Raw genomic sequence first — 27,826 nt, forward strand, 5'->3', positions numbered from 1 at the left:
GTCAATCTTATAACTTGTTTCCCCTTTGTGAAAATCTGGTTAAGAATATGAAAACGTGCTTGTCAAAAAAAAAAAAAAAAAAAAAAAGTCAATCAAGGGCCATAATTGGTATTTAGGGTTTAAATGGTGTTAAGTAACCTTATTGTAAGATGGTCATCATTAATTTTGCGAAGTATTAAGTCATTTATTTATGCAGGGTATAGAAGGTTTTTTTATTAAAATACAAACTTGCCCTAAAACTTAAACGTAAGTTCCTAAGTCAATCAATGGCCATAACTTGTATTAAGGATAGTATGGAGTTATGTAGCCTCATTGTATGATGGTCCTAAATAACTGTGTGAAGTATTAAGCCAACTGAATGAAGGGCATAGAAATTTTAAATAAATATTCCAACCTGCCTTTAACTTTAACCGAAGTTCCATAGTCAATCAGGGGCCATAATTTGTATAAAAGATCATATGGAGTTATCAAACCTCATTATGTTATGGCTCTGAACAACTGTGTGAAATATTAAGTCAATTGAATAAATGATATTGGACTAATAAGTGAAAATCCCAACTTGCCCTAAAACTTAAACCTGCCCTAAAACTTTAACCTAAGTCAATCAGGGGCCAATATGGAGTTTTGTTACCTCCAGGGATGTGATTGACCTGGCAGCTGGAGGGCTGAAACCATTTCGGCCATGGATTCTTGGGGCACTTTTGGGGTCAAAAGCACACTGCCGTAGAAGAAAAACTGGCTTTTTAGAAGCTCTTTTGAGGGTTCTTCTGACTTTAAATTTGAATTGAATTTGAATTTGGGATATCAACTCTAACAACCAAAAGCACACTAGTATCTTTTTTTATTAGCTAATTTTATTTGGGGGGGGGGGCGGGTTCCCTGGGGCCATTAGATCCGCGTAATTCCGCAGAATTCAGCAAATCCGCGGACAAATCACATCCCTGAACCTCATTTTGTGATGGTCCTGAACACCTGTGTGAAGTATTAAGTCAATTGAACGAAGGGTATAGAAGTTATTAATAAATATCCCAACCTGCCCTTAAACTTTAACCTAAGTTCCATAGTCAATCTGGGGCCATGATTTGTATAAAGGATAATATGGAGTTATCTAACCTCATCATGTGATGGCCCTGAACAACTGTGTGAAGTATTTAGTCAATTGAATGAAGGGTATTGGACTTATAAGTGAAAATCCCAACTTGCCCTAAAACTTTAACCGGACGCCGATGCCAACGCTGGGGCGAGTATCATAGCCCTCCTTATTCTTCGAATAGTCTACCTAAAAATGGTTTCTTACTTGGTATGCCAGTTGGTTATGACTTGTAGATGCTGTGACCTTGAGGTGCAATCAGTTTCAGCTCATTAAATAAAGAACGCTTTGGCCCAGGAACTTTCAGTTTGTATGCAAGTTGGTCATGATTTGAGATGACCCCTATTGATTTGAAAATATTTATCTTATGCAGTAGAGGCTCAATATTGAATATGGGTAAAAAGGCCAAACTTCAAGGTCACTGTTGGTCCATCTCCAATCCAAATGTACAAATTTCATTTCCATCATTTATTATTTCTCAGTGATGACCACACAATGGGTGAGACAAGCGCTTTATTCTAGTTAATGTGAATCTGTATGGCAATCCCATTGGGGGAGGCATGAATCTGAGCACTTAGCATTGTATTAAACGTACAGAGATTAATAAATATTGTTATGATGGGTTATAATAAGAAGCTAGTCCTTTACAAGAAAAATCAGTTTATCATTATATATACTGATGATACATACATGTACAAAGAGCTAATTAATATAAATACACAAAACTAGTGGTAAATGGCTATTACAAAATGTAAACATACAGTACACATAAAGAATATATATTTCACAACCATTCCATACAGGTTACTATATACAGTGTTAATGATAAAACATATTTTACAGTTAAGCTTCACTGCTTCAGAATAGGTGAAGGAATGTTTCATGCAGTGATATTATTTACAACTAAACAAATTTACACTCAAAGTTTTATCAAAATCAGACGTTAGTATGCGCTTCTAAGCATCTTGACAAAAGCCGTCTTTTATCTTTTCTAATGAAAAAAAGGATATTTCCAATACCATTGTTTTACTATAGAAAATGGTTTGTGAACTTTACTAATTCTTTTTGAATGAATAACAACTTAATTGAACAAAAAAATATTAAACTACAAATTTATTCTGAAGTATTTATTTCTTAAGATGATTCCAAAGTTGGATGAATTATGACCCAAAGACATATCAAAAGTCATTGAAATATAGCAAGGATAAAATCTGACATTGCTAATGCTATTGTTGTATTAATAAGACAATTGTCTACAAGACATATATGCAACTGCAATGAACAGTCCATCTTTCTTCAACCACAATTTATAACTTAAAGCATAATAATAAATCCACTTATTGGAAAAAAGTGAAGTACAGGGCATCTCATGACACCATAATTATGTAAATCTTATGAAATTCAAAACTGCAATTTTATATATTGAAGATGGTTGATGTAAAAGGTCCTAATATATGTAATTTATTAACAGATCTATGGAGTGCGTCTTTTTGAGCTGCGTGTCTTATCAAATCGAGCTTCCATTTCGTCAAGGACCCTGGGAGTGAATCTGACAACAAGGCGCACCTGCCCCTGCGCCTGCTTCAACAGCTCGACAGCCTTCTCATGGTGCTCACCCTCAACACTCACGCCGTTGACAGAGATAAGCTGATCCCCTCGTTTCAGGCCCTGGTGTCGGTCAGCAACACCATGCGGGATGATACGGGAGATATAGATGGGGGAGTTCTGTTCTTTGCCACCCATCACATTGAACCCAAGCCCCTCTTCAGTCTTTGGTAACTCCACAACTCGTGGATGGGCGTGTCCCTCACTGGCTGCAAAGGCTGCTACTGTTGCCTGTAAAGCAACATTACAAGTTTAAAAATAATATGGCCAGGTATGATTATTTGGTTAACATATTGTGGCATTTCCATTCCATATGTATAAATATAATATAGTGACTTACAAATGTATTAATATTAAAATAAAAAAAATGTAAAATGCGCGGCGCAGCTCAAGTAAAAATTCTCTCTTTATCCTCAATTTCAGTGTATAACTCTTATAAATCACAAAAGGTGTTGAATTACTCATAAATTATGTTCACACAAAATATATCGTACCTTGGCTGTAGCATTAGCCCGGACTTCAGGGTTTCCCTGCACGTCCACCGTGTCGTACACGCTTTCGTATACTTCCCTCACCGCATTCAGGAAATCACTCTGCAGGACACGCTGGAGGGCAACCAGCTTCTGTGGGTTGACCTGATTGCTCTTCTGCAGAGCATCTAGGAGCTCAATGGCTCTGTTTATGTCTTTATCCAAGTGAAGAGGTTCTGTCATCGACGCCATTTTGAGGGTATTTCCGGGTTTGGGTTACGTTACACCAATTTCTTATGACTCAAAAAGCAAACTGCTCACGGGGGCTACTTCCCTTTGGATCATTTTTTATGGTCGAGTCGAACAATTATGGTATCAATTGCATCCGACCTCGCCATGCTCATCGGATTCTTATATTTCTTATACAAAACCATGTCATATTAAGCCCTGCATACTTGCCCGTACATGTCTGGGCTGTATTGCCACACCCAGCATCGCGATGCTGTCGAATCTTACCCGCCTTGTATCGCCTTTACTCGTGTACATCCTACTAGACTTCTGTATCTTATCCTGACCTGCCGGGTCTGTCCTGCCCTTTCCGCTGTTTGAATTTTAATCTGTCTGAACTCACCATGTGTTGCAAAAAGATGCTACTCCCAACAAATCGGTGTCGCCATGTCCTTACCTCAGTTCGAACCAATCTTGACCTAACTGTTATACAAACCAATGTTCACCCTGTTCTGTCTTTTCCCTGCTTCCAGTTTCTCCAGTTTACTGTGTACAGTCTGCGCCATGCTTTACAGTTGCTCGCTCGCACGTACATTTGTACCATGTCGTGTTTTCAACTTTGCCAATCTCTGACTACCTTCACTTACGTTACTCGGCATTGCCCTGTGAAATTCTGCTCTATCTACCCTGTTTGGAATGCTCTGCTTTTCAAGTTACAAAATGTTTATTTTTTATTTTTATTTAGTTTTCAGCGAGAGCTCTTTCTGCTATAGGCATTATGTTATTTAAGAAATAAATGATATAATTGCAATATAATCATTGTGTCTTTGTTTGTTTTATTACCACCCTTCAATAAATCAGACCTAAGTAGGAATTATCTGTAAATTAATATCTAAAATGCACTAACACAGCTTTGCATCCTAATGACGGATGGCTTACCTTAGTTTCATTAATAACAACGGACTTTCACGGTGTGAAATCTAAACTATTTCTGAGTCAGAAGCGAGTTTTAAGCTAAAATGGTATTTATATATAGATTAAATGCATATATTTAAGATGGATGAAAATTAATTAAAAAAGAAGTTATAGATGTGGGTTTTTTTCGTGACAGACGGTCTTATGGCGAATCGTCACGTTCCAACCAACAACGGTGTCAGGCGTTGGAATTTGTGAACAAGTTTACAAGTTTATTCGTCAATACAAAAAAGTACGTTTATATATATATATATATATATATATATAATATATATATATATATATATTATATATATATATATACTTACACTTATTTATTCTTAAGTTAAGTCCACAGCTATTAAACGTTACCGTGAAAATAAGTATGCATTTTATTATTAAAATTGTATAGGGTACATACGTCTTTAAACTAGATGATTTTCAAAGGTGAAGTATTTTCTTAAAAATGATTTTTAAATTCTTGGTACAGTAGGCACATTTCAAACTTGAAATTAGTACTCGATATTATTTATTTAATTAAAACAGAATATTAATATTTAAAACTTTAATATGCATGAAATGCAATACACATATTGAAATAAGGGTATATTTTTATGACAATTGAGATCAATAGTATACCACAAATAGTCTTCATACATAATAAATTGATAGTTGAAACGTAAAGACACTAATTAAGGCAATTTTCTTTAAATGCATTATCAAGTCATTTGAATTTGAATGATTAAAATATGAAAAGGCATATGCTTAAGGTATAGAAAAACAAATATTAGTTATATTTTGGCGCTTTTTAGTTAAGGAATCTGTGGCCACGTAGTTATTAATTTAATCATACATCATCAATATTAAATTAAAAACCACGAAAGAACTTTTATGACCACAGCACGTGCCAATGTTAGTCATAAATATTTTGACACGTATTTTGCTTATCCAATGTCAAATACAATAGCTTTGATACTTATTCATTCACACGTCTTTGAACGTTTTTTTACCCACAACACCCCCAGTTCATTGACTGGCCGCGAAGAATGCATTGACCAAAGACAAATTCTTAGAAGTTGTAATTCATCAATTTATATTGAATGGTTTTTACAAAACACAATCTTATATTTTTATTTTTATATTAAAAAATAAGGGGTGAGATTTCAATTATTTTTTATCCATCTTATCAATATTTTTTATGAATATATGTCTTTTTTTAATTTACAGATCTCATTACAACTTCTTTTGAAAAAAAAGACAATTCATATGTTTTTCTTTATATTTAAAATAAAAAATCTAAAATAAAATTAAGAGGTTGAAAATCAGAAAGGAGCCGAAAGGTCTCGAGTCAATACATTTAAGGGGACGAAATGGCAGGACCGAAATATCTTAGGGGCCGATTTGGTAGTAGGCTGATTTGGTAAGGGGCCGATGTATTTCGCTCCCGGCAAACATTTCCAGAGTGTAAATCCTCGTTCATTCACTCTCTGGCATTCTGGCATACGCCGCTTTGTCCTGCTATGCCATGTCACGCTCAGATATGATCGTGCATATTTCTTATTCAATAGGCTATTGTTGACCAAACTGATGTAGGTTGTTGACGGACATGGAATGTTGACTGCTACTTTTGTAATTCGAAAGCGGTTTTTTTCTACTTTGCCTGTCCCAATTAAAATCCGTGTTTGGATTACCTTGGATTTCTTCGTTCAAGTTAACAAACAAAAATGGAGGAAGAGACTGAGGAAAATCTTACACCAACAGAAGATTCACAGAAATCTCCCAGCGTTTTACCTTGGGATAGATTTTCTAACTGGCTACATTGCGCCTGTGTTGTCACCTTTGATTTAGAACTCGGGCAGGCGATGGAGGTTTGTTTCTAAGGCTAAACAATGAAACCAAAATAACCTCCAAAGTAAACAAAAACTGAAGTGAAGACTGTAGTTCATTCTATAAAGTAATAAATTACAAAAAAAGTCAATAAATTGTAAGATAAAAAATAACATACTATAAAAGTATTTGTGAAGATGATGTTAATCTTGTTAATCTTAATCTTGATGATTTTGTGGTTTAAATAAATGGCTACCAGACAAATCGGCCCCTTACCAAATCGGCCCCTAGCTCAAACGGTTACCTTTTCGGCCCCTTACCAAATCGTCCCCATCCCGTAGACGTTTCGGCCCCTGATTACCGAGACATTTCGGCCCTTATTTTTATTTATTTTTTATTTCTAAATATAAGTAAAAAACATGTAATTTCATTTTTTTTTTTTTTTAATAGACAAAGCTATATACATGTATACAAAGGTACTGTATAGATAAAATAGATTTAATGAAAATATCTGTTCACTTGAAAACATGTAAAGATTTATTCACGAGATGTTTTTATAAAACGAAATATAGTTGAAGAAGAAATGTTTAAACTTCATTTTTTTCAAATAATCTTATTATTATACATAACTATGTTGCTAATATTATGTATAATGACATGTCCATTGTCTAACATCAGTCTTGACCAAACACCTATCGCCCGCCGTAGAGGGCACCAACATTTTTCAGGAATTCCTCGCAGGTGACCTTATGCGAATCGTGTGAGTCCCACTCATCCATGATTCTGGCGTTGATGTCTCTGTAACGCTCTCGACATAAGTTATACATTTTATGAAATTCAGTTATTTATATTCAAATCAGGTAAGGATGAAAAAACTATTTGTATTATTTATCTTATATTTAATACGTATGCAAATCCATACTGGCTTAAACGGTGTTTTTAGACAGATGGTCTTATGGCGAATTGTCACATTCCACAGATGTATCAGGCGTTGGAATTATGACACTTTGTGTTTACAAACTTATAAATACGTCTACAAGGTTTGTTCCGACTTTCCCAACCGCTAATTCTCACACTTAAAGATTAATACCAATTATCTCTTCGCACCTCAAACAGAATATTATTTCACTTTTTTATTACGGATAGTATATTGTTTTACTCTTTTTAAAATGCATATTTATTGTATAATATCTGTAGAACTATCAAGTTGTCACTTGTTTGCAAGTCATATCTATAAAACAAACATTATTTCCTAATTATGTATAGATAAAACACTAATTGTTAAAAGTAATAATTAATAATTATTCTGGAGCAATAGTATGCCACACAGATAACAAACTAATGGTTGAAACATAAAGGCATTTTAAAAAAAAACCTTGCTTAAGCATAAAACGCATATATGTACGTATGGCATGTGGCAATATCATAAGTTCTATTGTATCATAAGTTTGATAAAAAAATATTGTGAGAATGTTATCGATATTAAGGTATAATATAAAAAGGTAATGATTTCGGTGTTATATATACCGCAAGGTTCATGCTGCGTGGTACATACAACACTAAACGAACAAGAATATGTACATCGCGTATGTTCTAAGGATCAACAGAATTATGTTTAAACACTACCGTTTATGATACAATAAACATAACAAAGAAACATAGCAAACATTTTATACTAGGGAATCACAAGTCAGACACGCGTGTAATCAGGAATGATAGCAAAATAAAAACCACGAATGCCAGTCCAGTGTCAATGCTTTGATATACCTTTGGCGCTACGTGCATTTTAATCTAAATTATATGAGTTATGGGAGTACTCGGCGGTAAACATAGCCATACATTTTCTTTGAAGTCTTTAATGATCAATTAATAATTAACATTTATAACATATAAACGTTCTTAGATTTTCTAACATTTAATATTAAAATCAGGGTTAATAGTTATTTAGATTTTAATTATATTTTTATATCAGTCCTATCAATGTTTTTCATGCATATTTGTCTATTTGTAAATTTAAAGATTTTATTTACAACTTATTTACAGATCTCATCTACATTTATAAGACGACCTACAATGTTTTACTTTATACTCAAGATAAAAAATAAAATAAAATTAAGGGGCCGAAATGTCTCTGTTGAAAATCACTAAGGGGCCGAAACGTCTCGAGTCATTTTAATTAAGGGGACGAAATGGCAGGGCCGAAACGTCTTAGGGGCCGATTTGGTAGTAGGCCGATTTGGTAAGGGGCCGATTTGTCTTGATCCCAAATAAATAAGGGCTTTGTTTCAAAATTCCAACATTAAAAATAATTTACATAATTACGTACCTTAACCCTTTAGCGCATGTATACGAGATAGGCCGACATAGCCCATACACATCTGGTCGTGTCCATCGATTACTGGATGTAAATGCATGGTCCATATATTTCAATAGGGTCATTTCAATATTTTAATTTTGCATCTTTCTTTTTGTGAACAATATCCCGGATGTTTATAAAGGTAAAGGTTAGCCTTTTGAGTATTGATTTTCCCTTGAAAATATCGTTTGCTGAAATTAGAAGGTAATTATTTATACTGCCAATCGCAGGTGTGATATCCCATTGTGACGTAATAGACCACGAGGCCGAGTACTGCATGGAAAATCCCCCAAATTCATTGATGCGTAAATCATTGAATATATTACGTCAGTTCAATTTACCATTAAAATCAATAAAGATTATAATTATTTGAAGATTATATTTTGTTTACAACCAATAGAAACAATAAGTAGCTGAGAAAATGATGAGTAATTTTTCTGTGGAGCTGATAAATGTCCAGCATGGTTCCGGTTGTAAAATAGGTCTGGTAAACACATTTGTGCAAGCGTCTGGATGATCTAGATTAATTATTCATACCGGAAAACATTTATCGGCTTTCTATTTGTAAACAATTTTATGAGGGGTAATAAAGTTCAACAGACACCCTGGACTAGATCTCTCAGCTGGATGAAACCGGATATTCCTGCCATATTTCTGTGTATTATACACTAGAACATCAATTGTTGGCTTTTTAATCCAAATGAGTCTTTTTTATGATAGGGGTAATAAAATTTAGATCGATACAAGATACAAGAATCTTTCTTTAAAGTCGGGTATGTGTTAACAAGAAACATTAGCTCAATGAGCTATTTTCCGACATGAATAACAGACATACATAACATATCAAATAAAAATAACAAAGAGCTTGTGACCTGGAAATAAAAGTATATATGTTAAGATGAACACATATTGGAGCATGCATTCAAATACAAATAGGAAAATAGGATTAGAGCATCGAGAACAGTGAAAACACCAACAAGTTTTCCCGGCTGTATGGCCAGTCCACACGCGCACGGTTCCACTAGTTGATATACCACTGTAAAATGGTTAGTTGTTTCAAAAGTATCTAACTTAAAGGGTAATCATATACATGAAGTAGCAAAATATACAAGGGAATAACAGCTTTGTACATCAATGTGTAGTTTGTAAAAAAACTTATGATTAATCTAGCATGATAGGAAAAATTCTTTTAAAGTATTGCTTAGAGGAGGTATGATATGAATCATGTTATAATGATATTACACCTATCACAGTAAAAGAATGTTAATTAAAAAGGTAAAAGCGTAACATCTAAACAAAATACTTGCCGAAAGAAAAACACAAGCAGTTGTATGTGTTCGACAGATGTTATAAATTTGAACAATCATAATTAGATATTAGCCCATGTAATTTAATTTAATTTAATAAGTTGTTATTCAGTCAAAGAAGTCAGCTGAAATCTTTTCCGGTATTTGAATGCCATATCTTGTCCAGTCACAGTGGGTGTAAGCCATCCCACTGAAAACAAAAGTCCTTTTCCATTAAGACAAAGGATAAAAGATATTCAGTTAAACATCTTATAGTTCTCAATTTCTTCTATTTTTTTAAAGCAAAAAGGTATTATTTACACATTGAACATTTACAAGAGGGACCTGTCCAGGTGCAGATCAGCCTTCTAAATACCAGGTAGTTTTGGGAGACCCTTATTTCCTTTAGGAGGCTGTTCCATACCTGACTGGCCTCAAAGCGGAAAGAGTTTTTCCCATATTTAGTTGTTCTTACTGATGGAACGTCTACACAGTTTTTGTATCTCAGATTAAAATTACATGTCTTAAAAGTTACAAGGTTTTGAACATATTCTGGTGAGATACCATACAGACATTTGTAAGTTTCAATAGCAATGTATCTTACCCTGCTCAAATGTAATGTTGGCAATTGAACTCTATGAAGAGTTCCAGCATTTGTTTACCCTTTGAATTGAATTAATGAAATTATGACATTTCAAAGAAATATTACAATTCCATCCTAGGCATGGTTTATATTCAAGGGTTAGGTTAAGGCATAGGTTCTATGTCAACATGATGATGGTTTTATCTCTGTATATTTCTGAATCCATTGCCATATGTAAGTTTGTTCATGATAATTTCTCAAATAAATTCCAATAGCAGAGTCTGACCGAAAATGGTCCAAATCTATATCCATGTATTTACTAGTGCTGAATGTCAGTTACATTGTAACTGGATATTAGATATATATAACATGTATTGTATATAGCAGCACTACTTATTACTGTGTAAAGTTTACTACTAAGCTAGGTTTTATTAAAGCAACACAGTAGGCCTGCAAGGTTAGGGCTTGATAATCACCAGGTGCACAAAATAGTTTGTCTGTTACATGAACATCATGATAATATGTCCATGGATGGGTTTTCCCAAAGACATAGGATTCTGGATATTTAAACAGCCCCAATAATAAATTAAATATGAATACAAAACAAATGTTTATGTTGAGAGGTTCAGAGATTTACCAAAAGTTGGAATAAGTTACCCTTGCGACAATGCCTAAACAAATTGTTAATTGAACAAAATAATTTGAAAAGATTTTTATTGCTTTAATTTCATTTGATATCCATATCTTTTTGTGTTTTTTAGATTATCTACCCAAGCCACATAAGGATGACTGAAAAGGAGGTAAACTTTTAACTCTTATTATATTACATTATGATCAAGTAAATCACACTGCAGTCAGTATGAATAAACAAGAAATACTTGTATTGAACACCTGAACATAAGTATCACATCAAGTACTATGTAGGAAATGAATAGGAAATGATTTTTCCAGAAATAATATCTTACTATTAGGAAATGTTGCTTGATTTTGAATATACTTTAAAAGATGGAGACAGCTAATAATTGCCCTTGATGTACAATCTCTTTAGACTGTGGCATCAGACATTCTTTAATTCATTTATAAACAGACTTAACGTTTTATCACAAAATCTAATATTCTTACTTTCAGAAAATGAACATTTGTTACCTATCTTTTCCGGACTCAAATTCAGGTATGATATGTGTAAGCCTTGATTGAAAACAATGTAACGGGGGAAAGCTTACATGTATAATTGCAGAAATTTGATCTGCTAGACTCACTGAAACCTGATACTTAATTATAGATGAAGAGCTAAAATACCTGAATATGGTTTATTTAAATCATGCATCGATTGGTCTATCTTTATTTAATTTTTTAATGTTTGAATATACATATTACTTGTATATTGTTCAGAATAACAAACACCAAAAACAATGATGCATTCAAATATGGTGAAAAATATATACACAAAATAGCATTGTATTGCTCACCAATCTTGATTTCCTATGTAGGCTGTATGGGTGACACCCAGTTCCATTTCCGAATTCGCCAGTGCCCAGGCAGGAAGCAAGTCATTAAATCTCATATGGAGTTCAACAACGACTGCCCCCAACAACTTAAGGTACACAGAAACTTAATATTTCTTTATTAAAATGTCTAAAGTAAATTAAACACCTAAGCTAAATCTGAACAGTGTTGAATTTATGTTAATAGATTTGGTATTTTAATGACATATACCCGCTTAAGTTTAAAACATATTTTTTGTGGTGAATGCAAGAAGGTAGCAAGTGACACTTAAATATACAATCTTCTGGTACCTCCTGGTATAAACCTCACAATTTATGATATTCTAAAGTCTGTTTATTACTTTAAACTATGTTTTCAAGGTTCACGTTTTTTCTAGACTTATATGTAACAAGTAACTGTAAGATAAGGCTTTTTTGTTCGGAGTTGCATGTATATTTTAGAAATAAATCCCTTATTTAAAACCTGTTCTTCAGTATGTTTGGTCTCCTTTCAGAGTGAAGATGCTCACTACTATGGCTTTGTGTTCTTCCGTCAAACCAAAGACAAATCTATACGCAGGGGATATTTCCAAAAAGTAAATTGTTTTGCTTATAAATAACTCAGCCAAACAGCTTTAAAAAAATGCTGGTTTATTTGGTATGTTTAAATAATGTACATGCGTAAATTAACTATGAGTATATGTGTATAACTACTATTCTAACTTGTGCATTCTTATTCTTTCAATATTATGGCAATTGTAAAAGTCTACTGGCACATTTAAGTGCAACCATGCATGTATTTTACATAAAATCGGCTTGATCCTTAAAGCAGAACTTAATCAATTAAAAAACACCTGACATCACTTCCTTCCCCTTGCATTATATTACACAACGATTGTCAAGGGAAAATTAATGTGAAGAGGAGTTGAATTGATTCTACATCAGTTTAGCTGGTTGTTCCCGCTTTAGTCATAAATGATTGTAGTAACAGTACATCCTTATAATAATTTGTATTCTTCCCGATACAAACAGATGTTTGATTTAATATCATTAAATGCACATTTCTAAGCATATTAAAGCCTTTTATGACCCATATCTGTAGCTCTGTATTTGTCTTTTTGTATGTGTTGCAGCATGTGTATTGTTTTGTATTGTTAATATTAAATAATGAAAAGAAAGCGTACAATTTTATGTTTACTTCTGTGTTGCAGTCAGTGGTGCTGATCTCACGTCTACCTTTTGTGGCACTGTTCTCCCAGCTAGTCAGCATTGTTGCCCCAGAGTACTTTGATAATGGGGAGCCTAGCCTAGAGGCCGGTAAGTTCAAGGCCAGCATTATTGCCGCAGAGTACGTTGACAATGGGGAAGCTAGTCTAGAGGCTGGCAAGTAGGCCAGCATAATTCCCCGAAGTACTTTGAGAATTGGAGCTTAGTTGGTGTTGTTTGTGTTTGTGTTTGTGCTTGAAAGGTGAATCTAGCCTAGAGGCTTGTAAATTGTAGGCCAGTTTTATTGCACCTGAGTACTTTAAGAATGGAGAACCTAGCCTAAAGGCCTGCCAATAGGTTTTGGAGGCTGGTAATTTGTCAGTCAGAATTATTGTCCCGTGGTACTTGAAAATAGAGAACCTAACCCAGATCTACAATCATATACATCATAGCAGGAAACGTTGAAACTGATTAAAACAAATGCAGAGCTTTCATTTCCCTCTGAATCTGACAAGTATTAGGCTACATGTAGCATTAGCCGGTCAATATTTATGCCCTCCTTCAAAGCAGAGGGGGTATATTGCTTTGCATATGCCTGTCAGTCAGTTGTTATGTCGGTCCGTCCGTCGTAGACCAAAGTTTTTCTGAGTGATAACTGTACAATTTCTGGACCCATAGTCATCAAACTTGACATGAAGGTTCAGCCTGACCAGTAGATGCCCCTTTTTGTTTTTAGGGGTCATTGGGTCAAAGTTGATGGTCACAGTGACCTTTAACTCAAAAAGTTTTTTTAAGCTTGGCTGAATGATAACTCAACAATGCCTGGCCCTATGGTCATCAAACTTGACTTAGAGGTTGGGCCTGACTTAGTAGATGTCCCCTATTTATTTTAGGGGTCATCGGATCAAAGATCAAGGTCACAGTGACCTTGAATGCAAAAGCTTGTCTGAGTGATAATTCGACAAATCAGCTGTTATTTCGGTCCATGCATATTTCATTCAATTGCCCAAATATTTCTGACAACATGGCGCTCAGGGGGGCGTAATGTTTGTCAAACATCTCTTGTTAACAGGTTGTTATAAAGGTTTAATGGTAGTGAAAGTGTAGATAAGTTTTTTTTTAGCATATGATTCAAGTCCATGTAGCATTTATATTTATGTTCAATATTTCAGCATGTCATGACATAGACCAGTGGGCCCCCCCTGTCTCTGGGGACACCATGAACCTGCCTATCTTCGGTACAGTCCTCCAGGTACGAGAGGTACACCCTCAGTGTACATGTATCTTTATGTCGGAGAATGGGCTTCTCTTTTAGTTTATACTTATTTTATTTTGCCAATCTGTTTGCTTATAGAATCACTCAGTCCATTTCCTGTATAGAAATCAGTGCTAATATCCATTTTGACAGTACCCCAAGTGGGGATGGAATCCTTGGGTGAGAGGTGGACACCTATAGTACTACACCATTTTGAATGAATTTTTGTATTTATATAGTTCATTATGGAAACTTCAATCTTTGCCATAACTCAAAATAAGTTCATAATCTTAAATGGAACTTGTTAAACATTTTGTCAGAGACAATATGCGCATGTTAAGCAAGGGGCATAACTCTTGTCTTTATAGTTATTGAGTTACGTCCCTTGTTTGAAGAACAGACATGAAGCTCTTATTTTTCATTTCTTGCATATTTTCAAAAACTTTTACCACTAATATACATTCAGTCAGTCTGCTTAGTTAACTTACTCATTCCTAGCCAAATAACATCACTCCATCATTACTCTTTCATACTTGAAATTGTTGTACAGTGTGTATAGGTCTTTTCTTTTGATAATCATTTAGTTTTGTAAGCTCTCCTGAGGACTGCATTGTTTATTTGTTGGTGTTGTGTTTGTGTTGTGTAGGTGCGGATGCCGTCTCGCAGTGATAAGCTTGTAGGCTCCTTACAGAGTCGACCTCAAACCCTGGTGAGTGATCACTCCTGCCTCTGTGTGCTGGCAACAGGTGTACATATAACACCAACTGGTAGTACAACTGTCAATGTTTAAAGGCCCCAAGATGGTGCCTTAGCTGGGGATTCATCCTTGGACCTTTTAGGGGCAAGGTGGACATGCTTATATACATGTAACTGGCTTGATCAATTAATCCAGTCTTTTGCTTGGTAAAAGGAAAGGACTTAAAATATTTAATTGATGAGCACCTTTATATGGCCGTTTTTAAAAAAAGGGACTTACTATAGCTTTAAAGGCGGCCTGTAGGTGGTCGGTGCCCAGTATGTTGTCCACTCAATAACTGTAGAAGCCTTCTTCCAATCTTCACTAAACTTGTCAGAATGTGTATTGGCATAATATCTTGGACAAGTTGGCTTGTTTAAGCTAAGGCACAAAGTTCAGTCAAACTTCCCAAACCATTATGATTATATATTAATATATTTTATTTGTATTTCATTTTACTTATGCTCTATCTTAGTTACTGTAACTTTACTGCTTAATACATTTTGATATTTGATTCTAGCTAGTTCTTGTGCATTAATATAATCCAAATAATGGGCTGTTTTGAGTTGTTTTATCCCAACCTTGAGGAAGAGCCAGGACATAGTTGAAACTAATATTTCATTTTTCCTATTTCAGCCAGTGCTGCCTGCTCACAGTGTTCTGCCATCCTTGTTTGAGGTGGACATCTACAGGTGCGTCACCAGGATTTAGCCAAACTTGTCAATAATCTCACCTTGATGATAAACTTAATAGCTCAGTAGTTTTAATGATATGCATGATGGTTTCCTACATATCAGGAAAAGGTTTTCACGACGATACAATAATGATACAGAAATTATTCTAAGTGTAAAAATCAACCTTGATAATATCTTGAGTTGAAAGAACAGGGTATTTTTATGAACCGGTATTTGTGTGTTTTTCAGTGCATTTCTAAGCATCCTACCTCACATACAAATGTTATGGGAACTTGTCCTCACCGGGGAGGTAGGTACATGCATGGTGGTGCTGAGTGAGCATTAAACTGTTTAAGCTGATCTTTATTGTATTAATGTGTTCAGAAAATATTAAAAGGAAGAAAACAACATTAGAACATGAGTGATTTGGCCAAAAACAGGTATTACCCCCTGTAAGTAAAACAAGGGGACATTAATATTTCCTACCTTTAAAGTTTAAATTTGCTACCTTTCCAATTCAATTAAAATCTCAAATGAGAAACCCTTTTGATTGAAGCAAGCGACAAAATGAAGTAACTTGTTGCAGACTAGATTGTGTTGTGATATATGAATAATGTATAAATATTGCACTTTTTCAGCCCCTGGTGGTGATGGCTGCCTCCCCATCAATAACATCAAACACTGTGCAATCTCTCGTCAGGTACGTGGCTGCATGTGGTTGTCCAACTGTATCTGTGCAGTTGTACAGGCATTCTTACAGCGCTAAATACATGTAACCAGTGTAAACAATGGTTTCTAAGGCCATATTTGATAAGTATTGATTGTATTAGAAATTATACATTAAGTGTGTCATACATCTCATAACAATTGAATACATGAAAATGTAAGGCTGTATATATAACTATAAACAATAAATACACAGACACAAACTACCTGTAAGGTGTCATAAATGAGCCTCAGTCCAAATTGTAGGACAACTGCATATCATACAAGGATCATCAAGGGAAGTTTCAAAATCTGAACCTTTCCATTTCAGCCTGATATCCCCTCTCCACTTCTGCTCCGACTATCGTCCATATTTCACCATACACGACAGCGAGTTCAAAGAATACACTACCAAAACACAGGCGCCGTAAGTCCATTTCTTTGCTATTCTGATGTTTTAAGGGAATGAGGCATATCTACTTATATAACAAATATGTCACCAAACACTTCTGCTTACAAACATGATTCTGGATATGACAGCTGTTATTTAATGCTATCATTGATCATACACAATTGACTTGTAAGCCTTGGACTCATTCAAAATATTTACCGGGTACATACTTTAAATCACTGTTTAACCTTTTCTCTATCTTTTAAATAACAGATCTTTATCAGTTTAATATTCACTTATAATGCCTAGTTTAAATCACAGTAAAAATAGAAGATTGTTCACATCTTGTCTTGTATGTAAATACTGATTACTCTTGCAGTCCATCTGTGATTCTTGGTGTGACAAACCCGTTCTTTGCCAAAACCTTACAACACTGGCCTCACATCATACGCATAGGGGAAATGTCCCATGAAGGTATTACTACAGGGCTTGTATGCACATACCTATTAAATAAGAGAGTAGGATTGCCTCTCTGTGGTATTAGCTCTGTGTCTTACTTTTAAATAGTTGTTGTATTGTCACAGCCTTGGGTTCCACAGCGTTGTCATTGGAAACCTTTAATCTTGGCTATAACTTTAGAATAAAGCCGATATGTTTGGGTTTAATAATGTTTAAGGGAAGGGAAATAATTCATTTGTTTTTTCTTCTTATAATAACAATATATCCATTTTTGGTGTGAAAATTTCATCATTTGACTCAACTAAAGTGCAAGTATTACCAAGGGCAGTAATGTCAGGTGCGTCCATGCTTCATAGTTCATTGTTTTGAGTGATAAACGTCCTCGATTCGGCGAGTATTACCACTGTTTTCTATATGTTTCAACGATAATCTTTAGAAACGACCTTGTGCTCCGAATGAAGAGCAATTGCTCGTTTACGAAGACGCTTGTTTTAGATTAAAATAATGTCTGTATTAAAATATCTCGTGAAAACAATGCACGTTCTTACTAGGCTTCCCGACTCACTCAATGCATTTTTGCTTTAAAACAACTATTTAATGCCATTCTTTTGCATACAAACCCAACCCGATGCTTTGTTTTGGACAATAACAGTATTGCTATTGTTTTACGAATGCAGAAAGCCAATTTTAGAGTTATATCGGCTCATTTACGAAAATGCTTGCTGGTTCATTCTGTACATTTTTAGAACCTAGGTTCATCCCAAATCTTAAAGATCTATGGCACACTGTATTTATCCAAATTACCAGTCGTTTTGTTTTAGTTTTTCAAAAATATTAATTTTGTTAATTATTTAATTAAATAAGAGGGTGTACAGATATATAATTTATATTTTCAAGGAATAAAAGATGAAACGAAAGAAGAGATCAAACCTGAATCTAAATAGACAAAAAACAAGACGCTTTAAGGTAGTTCATATAAACAACATAATAAATGAACTCTGCATACTTGATGATAAAATAAAATAAGAGGTTCTTTATATATTAAAGGCACTATACACCAGCTTGGCACCAAAAAAGGTTTCTTTCTGTAAAGAAATTCAGCACAGGTATTTTAAGAAATGTTTTACTCTTTCGTATTATTAATGTAGAAAAAATCGAGTCAGACCGGGTTGGAACCGGTGTGGCCAAAATTGCAGTCCAGTGTGGTATCCACTGTGCTACGAAGGCTTACCCTAAACGGTTGGAATATTTAAGCTATATAACTAACTTGGTTATATAATGTGATGACATCGACAAGCGAATCATGCATTACGGGAATGAATTCCACTAGTAAACTGTTTTAATTGAAAAAATACAAAAAACTGCGAAAAATAAATTAATTTTGAACTATGTGGTACTTCGGTTAGTAAGTTTCAATGCATTGTACAAATCGATACGAAGTTAGTGTCAGGTTTCGACAATTTTCTCATTTTTTCGCTATTTCATCATACGGAGTACAGCCCCTTTAAAAATTGCTAATGTAATAATAAATTGTGGATTATTTAAAACTACCTCTTTAGGAAATAGCAATAAAAAAGGTACTAAGAGTTTACCTTAAAGAGTGTGCTATATGTTTACTTTGGCAATCGAAATAAAAAGGGAGAAAACCTGCAGGAAACAGTCAACATTTTAAGGTCTTAAAACTGTTTTATGTAAAGACAAAACCGTGTCTCGACTTACTATATAACCTACAAAAAAAACAGTAGACTACTTTAAGTAGAGAGCCCTGTCAGGGTGTGTATACCACGTGATAAATAATGTCATAAACGCTATACGTCCGAAAACAAAATTTTGCTTCGAATGAAGATTTTAAACAAAGATAACTTTCCTATTTCTTCACCATTTTAAATGAAATATAGCGCAGTCTACGCCGCTAACGGAGCCCCACCTTCGGTCATTTACCAGTATTTGATTGAGAGTTTAGTTTCTTAAAACACTTCGACAAAAGGTTTCACAATACGGCCTTCTGATGGAAACAGGTTTGTCAAAGTGTTTGTTGAAACTAATCACCTTATCCGATAACTCAAGTAAAACAACGAAGGCGGGACTCCTTAGGTGGCATAGACGGCCCTTTGTTTCATTTAAAATGGTGTAGTGATTAAAAAGTTATCTTCGATTTAAGTCTTCATTTTCAGCAAAAAGTTGCCTTCCGTCGTAGCATATATGACGTTATTTATCACGAGGTATACACACACACACTGCCTGTACAAAATTACCCTTCTTAGACGTGCTTTAGAACATATACATGAATTTTAAAAAAAATCGACGCCTTTAATTCGTTATTTTAATGTGCCATAGATCTTTAAGATTTGGAATGAACCTAGGTTCTAAAAATGTATAGAATGAACCAGCAAGCATTTTCGTAAATGAGCCGATTTAACTCCATAATTGGCTTTCTGCATTCGGAAAACAATAGCAATACTGTTATTGACCAAAACAAAGCATCGGGTGGGGTTTATACACAAGAGAACGGTATTAAATAGTTGTTTTGAAGCAATAAATGCATTGAGTGAGTCGGGAAGCCTAATAAGAACGTGCATTGTTTTCAGGAGATATTTTAATACAGACATTATTTTGATCTCACACAAGCGTCTTCGTAAATGAGCAATTGCTCTTCATTCCGTGCACAATTTCGTTTCTAAAAATTATCGTTGAAACATATAGAAAACAGTGGTAATATTCACCGAATCGAGGACGTTTTCCACTCAAAACAATGAGCCGGGAAGCATGGACGCACCTGACATTACTGCTCTTGATTACAGCTTTTAAAAAGTTTAAATCTTCCCAACTTCCCATAATATAAAATGGTAACTAACAAGATTGTGTGTTGTAAAATGTTCCCTCTATCACCATTTTTGTTTGTCTAACATTTTCTGTACCATTACAGCTGTGCCAAAGGGATTCAACAAGCTCAAAAAGGCCTCATCCTTGAAAACCCTGGACTGTAAACCAGGTATGGCTAACGTAAACTTCACTCAAATATGATTAGAATACACCTGTTTGGGGACATTAAAATTATTTATTATTGTTAAACTGATTTTTGTATGTAAAATCTTTGTTCTATATATTCTTTGCATAAAGTAGTCTGCAAAAGTTTCTCATTAGCTTTTGGAGTTTTTTGTGGCTGAAAATTTTAGAAATTGTCACAGCCTTTAAAGTGTTAGTGAAGTGAACATTTTCTTTTTTATTTCAGGAGTATATACTCAGTATAAGCCATTCTTGGTGAAAGATAAGGGTATTTTAAAGAGATTAATCAAAGTAAGTCCTTTCTTGAATATTACATTTTATTAAACATAAAAAACAATTCATTTACAGCTTTTCAAATATGGACTTCAATATGGATGTAAATAAAAGATATTTGACCTACGAGTAAATGTACTATGACTTCTATAAAATAATTTAATTTGAATGTTTTGATTTTTGGGAAAAGAAGAATTGTTGTGATTTTTGGGTTAAAAATGTGGATTTTTAAAACGCTGATATTTTTAGAAAATATTATTTATAATATTATACTTATGTAATTGTCATTGAACTTAACTTGCAGGGTATACAGTCAAAACGTCCTGTAGAAGCTCAAAACGCCATCCTCAGACGGCACTTCCTGGAACTCACACAGAGCTTCATGATCCCTCTGGTAAACTTAATAATTAATGTTTAACATGTATTCCATTGGTTAAATGTGTTTTCATTTCCTAAAACAGGTATTGGAAGTTGGGTTTTTAGGAGGATTTAGATGTTTAATCATGTTCTGCTTGTATAAGGTAATTCTATTTGTATCTGTTCCATCTGCAGGAGCGTTACGTGGCGAGCCTGATGCCTCTACAGAGGAATATTTCCCCTCACAAGGGCCCGCCCAGCATGAGCCAGTTTGAAGCGGACGGTTTCTTGCGTACACTCAACCAGGCCGGACCCCAGCTTACCTCCGGGGTCAAGGGAGAGTGGGAGGGGCTGTACAGGAGGTAGCTGGTTAACTTGTATAGGTCATAATTAATGACATAATACCATCATTTTCATTGTTTAATTTTGACTTCTCAGAATCAGTTATCAGAAACAAACCTTGAACAGTAGCTGTACATAAATAGCCAAAAGGAGTTCATTTTGAATGGTTTCTGCACAAGGTTTGTTCAACAAATCTTGGGTCAATCAATAGTAAGCTACATGTACTTTGAACCAAATTGAATTGTTTTCAGTCTTAGTGGTACACATACACGGATTACTGTTTCCTATAGTTTCAACCAGTAATTAGTTGGTCAGTCCTAAGTTGTATTTAGTTACCAAGTGTCCCTCATTGCAGGTTTTTCCGGTCTGCAAACTTCGAGGGTTGGCTTCTACATCGGCAGTACGAGGTGAACCAGAAACTACAGCTGCTACACATGGAGGCCCTCTGCCAGGCTGTGAGTGTGGGGGCTATTAAGCTACTAGTGGATTAATGTTTAACAAGTCTGTACTTTAAATACATTTTAAACTGCATTTTATTTTCATGATCTCAATTATTGTTTATGATGAAAACATAGTCTTTCGTGAGTCAACATTTGATTTTGAGGTCATGTTAAACAATTGTGTGGTTAAGTATGTATTGCTGAACTCCTAATTGAGCCAATATGTTTCCTCTCTCAAGTCATTGGTATTGAGTAGGTTACGTGAAATGATAGTCTAAGACTCATGAGGTCTATGGTTTCTTTCCTGTTATATCCAATGATGCAGGGAGTTTATTTCTAAGGGGCAGCAAAAAGCAGATCTGCTAAAACAATTTGCTGTCTTTTTTGTTCTTGGCTGCTCAGTTATTTATTGATGGACCACTGCTGTTATTTGGATGGAACCAATATGAATTGTAAGTTAATTATGAGCATCAATCACCATGTAGTTTACTGTAAGGCAGTAATTGTTTACTGTAGAATCTGGTGGACTGGATCCAGGACAAGGAGGAGGTGGAGATAGTGGATTTGATACTCCGCATACGGGAAAAACTGGTATGTCCTTGGTGGAGGGGGAGGGGTAGAATCTGTGACAAGGATGAGGTGGAGATTGTGGACCTCATACACATAATACAGAAACTGGTATCTGCTGAATTGAGTGAGATTGGTGGGATGGGGATTGATCATTTTGCCACATTTCAGAATTTGATATGACAGAAAAAAATCAGTTCTTACTTAAAAGGTTTGCTTAATGTATTACTGCTCAGCATAATTATTTTATTTAAGTTGCATGAGTAGGAGCATAATATAGATTAATTATTTTGAAAATAACTCTGAGGTCTGGTGTCCATATTGATACAGTTTGTGCATATATATTAATTCTTTGCTCTGCTGATCCTAAACTGTTCTCTCTCCCTTGCAGAAGTTTGCCACCAGCCAAAGTATAGCGGTGAAGCCAGAGTCTGTGAATAAGCTGGAGAAGCACATGAAGGCGATCATAGCCAACCTGCCTGAGGACCTACAGTCTGTACTCAACACCTGACACGATACTTTAGACATGCATACCATGTCCAACCCTTACACGCAGGGAAGGGGGCCTCAATGTACCACACAGGGACATGTTTTACAATGAATACCTTCATCAAGACTTGAAGCTCATTTCCAGGCCTCAGACAGGGGTCATCATCTTCATATACCTAGACTCCGAGTAGTGGCCTTATTCAAGCCCAAGGACAGTTGTTATATCAACAGTTTTGTGTCAAATACATTGATTCTGATGACATAAGCCCTATTGGTTTTTACTTACACACACAGGGTAGGGCTTTTATGAGACAGAGGGCAGGTGCCACAATCTAGACTTCACAGCAATACTCCATGTTTCCTGCCTGGGGTCTACAGGCTGGCATTTACTGGAGTACAGTGACAAATGTGTTTTACTAGTTTGTTCCTAAACACAAAATGACATAGTAACAATAGTGAAGAAATGAATAAAATGGCCTGTATTTGTCAAACAGTACTCATATAGACATGATGTCCCTAGATAGATTTGTATCGGACATAGACAGGTTAAAAAATAAACTATTGCTTTTAAAGACACCAGTTAGATCAGTGAATAATTTACCATGCTGTGGAAGGTAGGTGTATGTAAATGCCATCAGTTGCCCATATGAGGAAAGTTGATGAGGAATACTTCCATCATAAACAATGCTAGTTTAGTATAGTAAACTAGTATAAACACAAAGAAAGACTTCAAAGACAACCTGTTAAAACCAAAACCAGTGAAATGTAGGCTTACGGCCATTCCATTCAAACAAACAACACAGCTGAGGAAGGAACTTGAGCCATCTCTCTTTAGAAACTTTTGAAATCGTTGAAGTCAAAAACAAACTGGAACCTCCAACTATAGTATTTCTTTGTTTTGCCTAATTGAAACTATAAAGCATTAACTGTTTTGCAATTATATTGTAGTATATGTATTTGGTATTGCTATCAGGGCACACAGAATGCAGTAATGGTTTTGAATGTTCAGAACTTTGTTAAGTTAACAACATTGTTAACAGCATCTTTGTTAAATTTCAAATTGTTACTTGATTGGAAGTTTTATAGTTACACTTGTAATTGTTGTATTTCTAACAAGATTTGAGGCAACTGCTTCAGCTGTACTTGTTTAATAGAAATATATGAGCAAATCAGCAAAGATTTCATGTTAAAAATTTAGTAACGTAACGATCTCATTTGTCAGTATGTTAACTTTAACAAAGTTCTGAACAATCAGCCTATTGTATGTTCAAAGGGCAGAGTAATACTGAAATATCCAGTGTGTTTTTATTGTGTGCTGGTCTATTTAAGAGAGGCAAGGAGTATTGTTAAACATTCACATCTCTTGATTTCTTAAATTCTTGCATCAAATATTGTCATCATATCAGACATTCATTATTTATGGAAGTTATAATTGTTGATCATAAGCAGATTCATTTTAAAGTTTGAATTTTATTTAAAGTACAACCATGTGTGATAAAGCATAACAGACTGAATGCATGTATGCTTTTTATGGATATAAATGGTTGTATTCGCATAATTGACTGAGTCATTTTCACATCACAATGTACTACTGTTGCTGATTTGTGCCTATTGCTACAGTGAAACAGTACTGCCAATAATCATGTTTTTATTCTCATCAAGTAGGATTCATTCTCTTTTTATTGCATGTTGAAATGTTTTATCATAATAATAAGTACAGGTGTATTAAATTTAAATCAGTGATGTTTTAAAAGATGCTAAATGATGAGTTTGCACATGATTTTTTTCTGAACTGGGAGGAGTTGCTTAAGCAGTTTCCTATCAAGCATTATTGACTGACTCCTATCTGGGAGTAGGATGTGAGGGGTCCCATCTCCTATAAAACAGTAAGCCTATGTTAATCTTTTTTTAGATTTAGGTGGTTGGTTTAATAAAGGTCCATCTCACCTAGAGCTGTGGGAAACTATTTTGCACTCTGCCTTTGCAACTCGCTCCCTGATTTTTACAGATTGGCTGGTCCTTTCGTCATCTGATGTTATGGCTTTAAACTCTATAAACATGGTCATGAAATGCATTTAATATTTTGTTTTAAAACTTGATTGGTTTCTAAGAGGAAATGTGTGAACTTTTTAATTTAACAGAAATGGGGTAACTTTTGTTCAACAAATAACTGCAACAAACGGATATTTATGAAACTCTACAAATATTGGCCAGGATGTTTATTTTTGTACTAGTGTCACTTATAGCCACTGTGATCACATACTCCAGTTAAGTCTGGGTAGGGTGTTGATTTCAAATGGAATGTGCCAAATATTATTTGACAATGACACTGCATTACTAACTAGTATTACATTGAAACTGTGAACTCCTCATTCGAATCACTCATTGAATGCAGTTTCATTGGAGATAAAGAAAACTTGGAAGTATCCATTTTGCAATGTTAATGTTGTACTTTTATTGTTTTAAAACATATTTTAACTCATTTTTAAAGGTTTCACCTATATATTGGGTTCAATATTTAAACCGTCTCACATTCCTGTTGAAATCACTCACAGTTCTCATAACATTGATGTGTAAAATATGATTGGACCTAATAGAATTTGCGAGGTACTATGTATTGACTTATTATGCTATTTTATGACTAAAAATATTTTCGTTTGTCCCTTTTGGTGTTAACATTCCAGCTACGAAAACAGTATAATAATGATGACAGAAATCATTCAAGGACTTCTTTGCAAGAAATAACTTGTATCAAAGTTACGATTATTTCATGTGTTTTCATTATTACTAAAACAGTTCTGTTTCCTTTGTTTTAACTTGTATGATATATTTGTATTGTAGTGACCATGTTTGAAGATTGTGCTATATTTTTAAACAAATATAAATGTTGACGTAATGATATTATTTTTTATTTGCCCTATTTGACAAAAAACGTGGATTGTTAATACGACTATTTACATGTATTACCAGTCCAAACATGCCCTTATTTGTTTTCTATGTTCTTCCCAGCTCTCTGACAGCAGTTGCTCTGACAGCAGTTGCTCTTCGAAGATATCAGCTCGTATATTTAGCGACAGGGCTCCTTGACAGATAGTGAAAAGCATCATGTCCTGAAGAAAGACTGGGCTCCTCCACCACAGTTTGAGTTCCCAAAGACACAATGTGGTCAAATGAAACCGTCTCTTCAGAGGGATTGGATCTCAAAATTCCCAGGACATGTATATAGTATTTCCGAAGATGCTGTCTACTGCCACACTGTGTAGTGTTTTATTAGCTGCCAGTGTTGCAGAGTGTAGTGTCATGACAATTTCCTATTTTTTTGTCTAAATAATAAAATTGCACCTCATTTTAATGTGATCTGTTAGTAAAGTTCGTTCAGTTCTTTGCATATAGTCCTTATCAGTGAAAACTTCGAACTTCTTACCATTGCAAATTTTATAGGTAAAATGTGAACTTGTATTAAAGATGGTATGAATATGATTAAGACCTTGTTCGTTGCTGTCTCTCAAGGATTCATGTATACTGATAAGTAAAGAAGTAGGAAATCTCACAACTATGAGGCCAAAAAAGTGTGCTGGAATGACTATCTGCTGGAGAATTCGTCCATTTTAAAAAAACATAATGTGCTACAAAGTAATCAAGTAGCACTGCAAAATACAGCATTTCATCCAAAAAAGTAAAAAAAAAACGGGAGGGGATACCACTCCCAAATCCACCCCTAGTCAGCCCCCCCCCCCTCCCAACACTGACTCGTCTGGACTCGGTCCTGAGTCAATATGAAGTGCTGTAACGTGTACTCGGACAAGAAACAAAATAGCCACTGGAACGGACTATACTATTATGAAAGGCGATGGCACACCCATCAAGGATGTAGTAATGTTATGAATAAAGCACCACTAAAAACATCCATCAAAGGATACCAACAATGAAGTGACAGCATACTAGTACCAATGAACACCGAGATGATGAACACACAATGGTCGAACACACCGCTTCCACAAGTAGGCTATTTTCATGAATAACTAGAGTGATAAACTTAAGATAGGTACCGTAAAAGGAATGATGTAGGGACATAATGCATATAAAGTTTAAACAGAGGGACGGGAAGCAACAGATTACACCAAGAGGGACAGCTACATGTACACATCCCGTTATGTTGAGGTAGGCCAAAACAACAGTAAGAGGAACTGAAAATCACAAGACTGAAAATGACAAGAATGGCATACCCCTCTTAGAGCCTATTTTTTCGGTGTCTGGCGGAGGGATACCATCTCAAGTAGCACGCCCATGCAGCCTCAATCAGAATGGGGCTTGTCAACGATTACTAGCCATCGCTGATTCAACGAACAACGCTGCCGGTAACGATCAGCGGTGCTATTTACTAGTATTAAGTTGTAGTTATTTCATTGATAATAGGGACCAACCCACGAACAGCATTTAATGTTATCTGATTGATGGAGTTTGTGATCGAGGCATTAATAGAATACAGCATAAAGCTTTACTTAAATGGTGACCTGTAAGATCCCTAGACAGATGTACGCATAACATTCGTTACTTCCTGTTTACCGAATACTAAAATAAATTTAGAATTTCAAAGTAAATTCCGTTCTAACGGATACGATATATTAACTATGATTTATTACTTTCTGCCTACAGACATACCACCGGTACCGAAACATGGAACCGTCGTCCTCTTGATGAAAAACAATATATTGTTTTTGATATCATAAGTCTGTGTCGTGCATTTCGCCTTGATCATCAGGTTAAAAGGTACAGCTGTAAACATTATGATCAAAATTATTATGATCGAATTTATACGTAAAGGGTTTTTGGGAAATTTTCTTCCATGTGACAATGCACGGGAGGTGGAATTTGTTTTTTTTTTTATTTACGATACATTCGGAACTCCTCGGCCATTTTATCGAAAAAAATGGCCGAGGAGTTCCGAAGGTTTACGATAGCGTGTCTAGACTGGTACCCTTATTCTCTTTTCTACAAACGTAGGGTACCAGTCTAAGCGTGTCGGGAGATTCTCCGTGAAGA

General features: G+C 35.0%; 2 protein-coding genes across 3 annotated transcripts; one reads left to right on the forward strand and one right to left on the reverse strand.

Annotated features, from left to right (window-relative positions):
* Positions 1 to 1,543: 1,543 nt before the first annotated feature.
* On the reverse strand, positions 1,544 to 3,427 carry LOC128216710 (protein lin-7 homolog C-like). Its single transcript, XM_052923355.1, has 2 exons — positions 3,190 to 3,427; positions 1,544 to 2,926 (listed from the first exon to the last, which is right to left on the reverse strand). Exons 1-2 carry the CDS (start codon positions 3,415 to 3,417, stop codon positions 2,564 to 2,566), a joined length of 591 nt encoding a protein of 196 aa, XP_052779315.1. The 5' UTR covers positions 3,418 to 3,427; the 3' UTR covers positions 1,544 to 2,563.
* A 2,626-nt stretch (positions 3,428 to 6,053) lies between these two features.
* LOC128217440 (protein DENND6A-like) lies at positions 6,054 to 25,693 on the forward strand. Of its 2 annotated transcripts, XM_052924594.1 has the most exons (20): positions 6,054 to 6,215; positions 11,161 to 11,199; positions 11,528 to 11,570; positions 11,890 to 11,999; positions 12,399 to 12,479; positions 13,095 to 13,200; positions 14,262 to 14,341; positions 14,991 to 15,053; positions 15,717 to 15,772; positions 16,004 to 16,064; positions 16,393 to 16,454; positions 16,791 to 16,886; positions 17,230 to 17,324; positions 20,236 to 20,301; positions 20,542 to 20,606; positions 20,893 to 20,982; positions 21,141 to 21,307; positions 21,643 to 21,742; positions 22,244 to 22,318; positions 22,686 to 25,693. In XM_052924594.1, the coding sequence occupies exons 1-20, from the start codon at positions 6,072 to 6,074 to the stop codon at positions 22,803 to 22,805; spliced, it is 1,719 nt and encodes a 572-aa protein (XP_052780554.1). In that variant the 5' UTR covers positions 6,054 to 6,071; the 3' UTR covers positions 22,806 to 25,693. The 2 variants fall into 2 exon arrangements, with proteins under 2 accessions (XP_052780554.1, XP_052780555.1); XM_052924595.1 differs by lacking the exon at positions 14,991 to 15,053.
* The last annotated feature ends 2,133 nt before the right edge of the window (positions 25,694 to 27,826 follow it).

Source organism: Mya arenaria, chromosome 14, assembly GCF_026914265.1.
Source record: "Mya arenaria isolate MELC-2E11 chromosome 14, ASM2691426v1".
NCBI lineage: Eukaryota > Metazoa > Mollusca > Bivalvia > Myida > Myidae > Mya > Mya arenaria.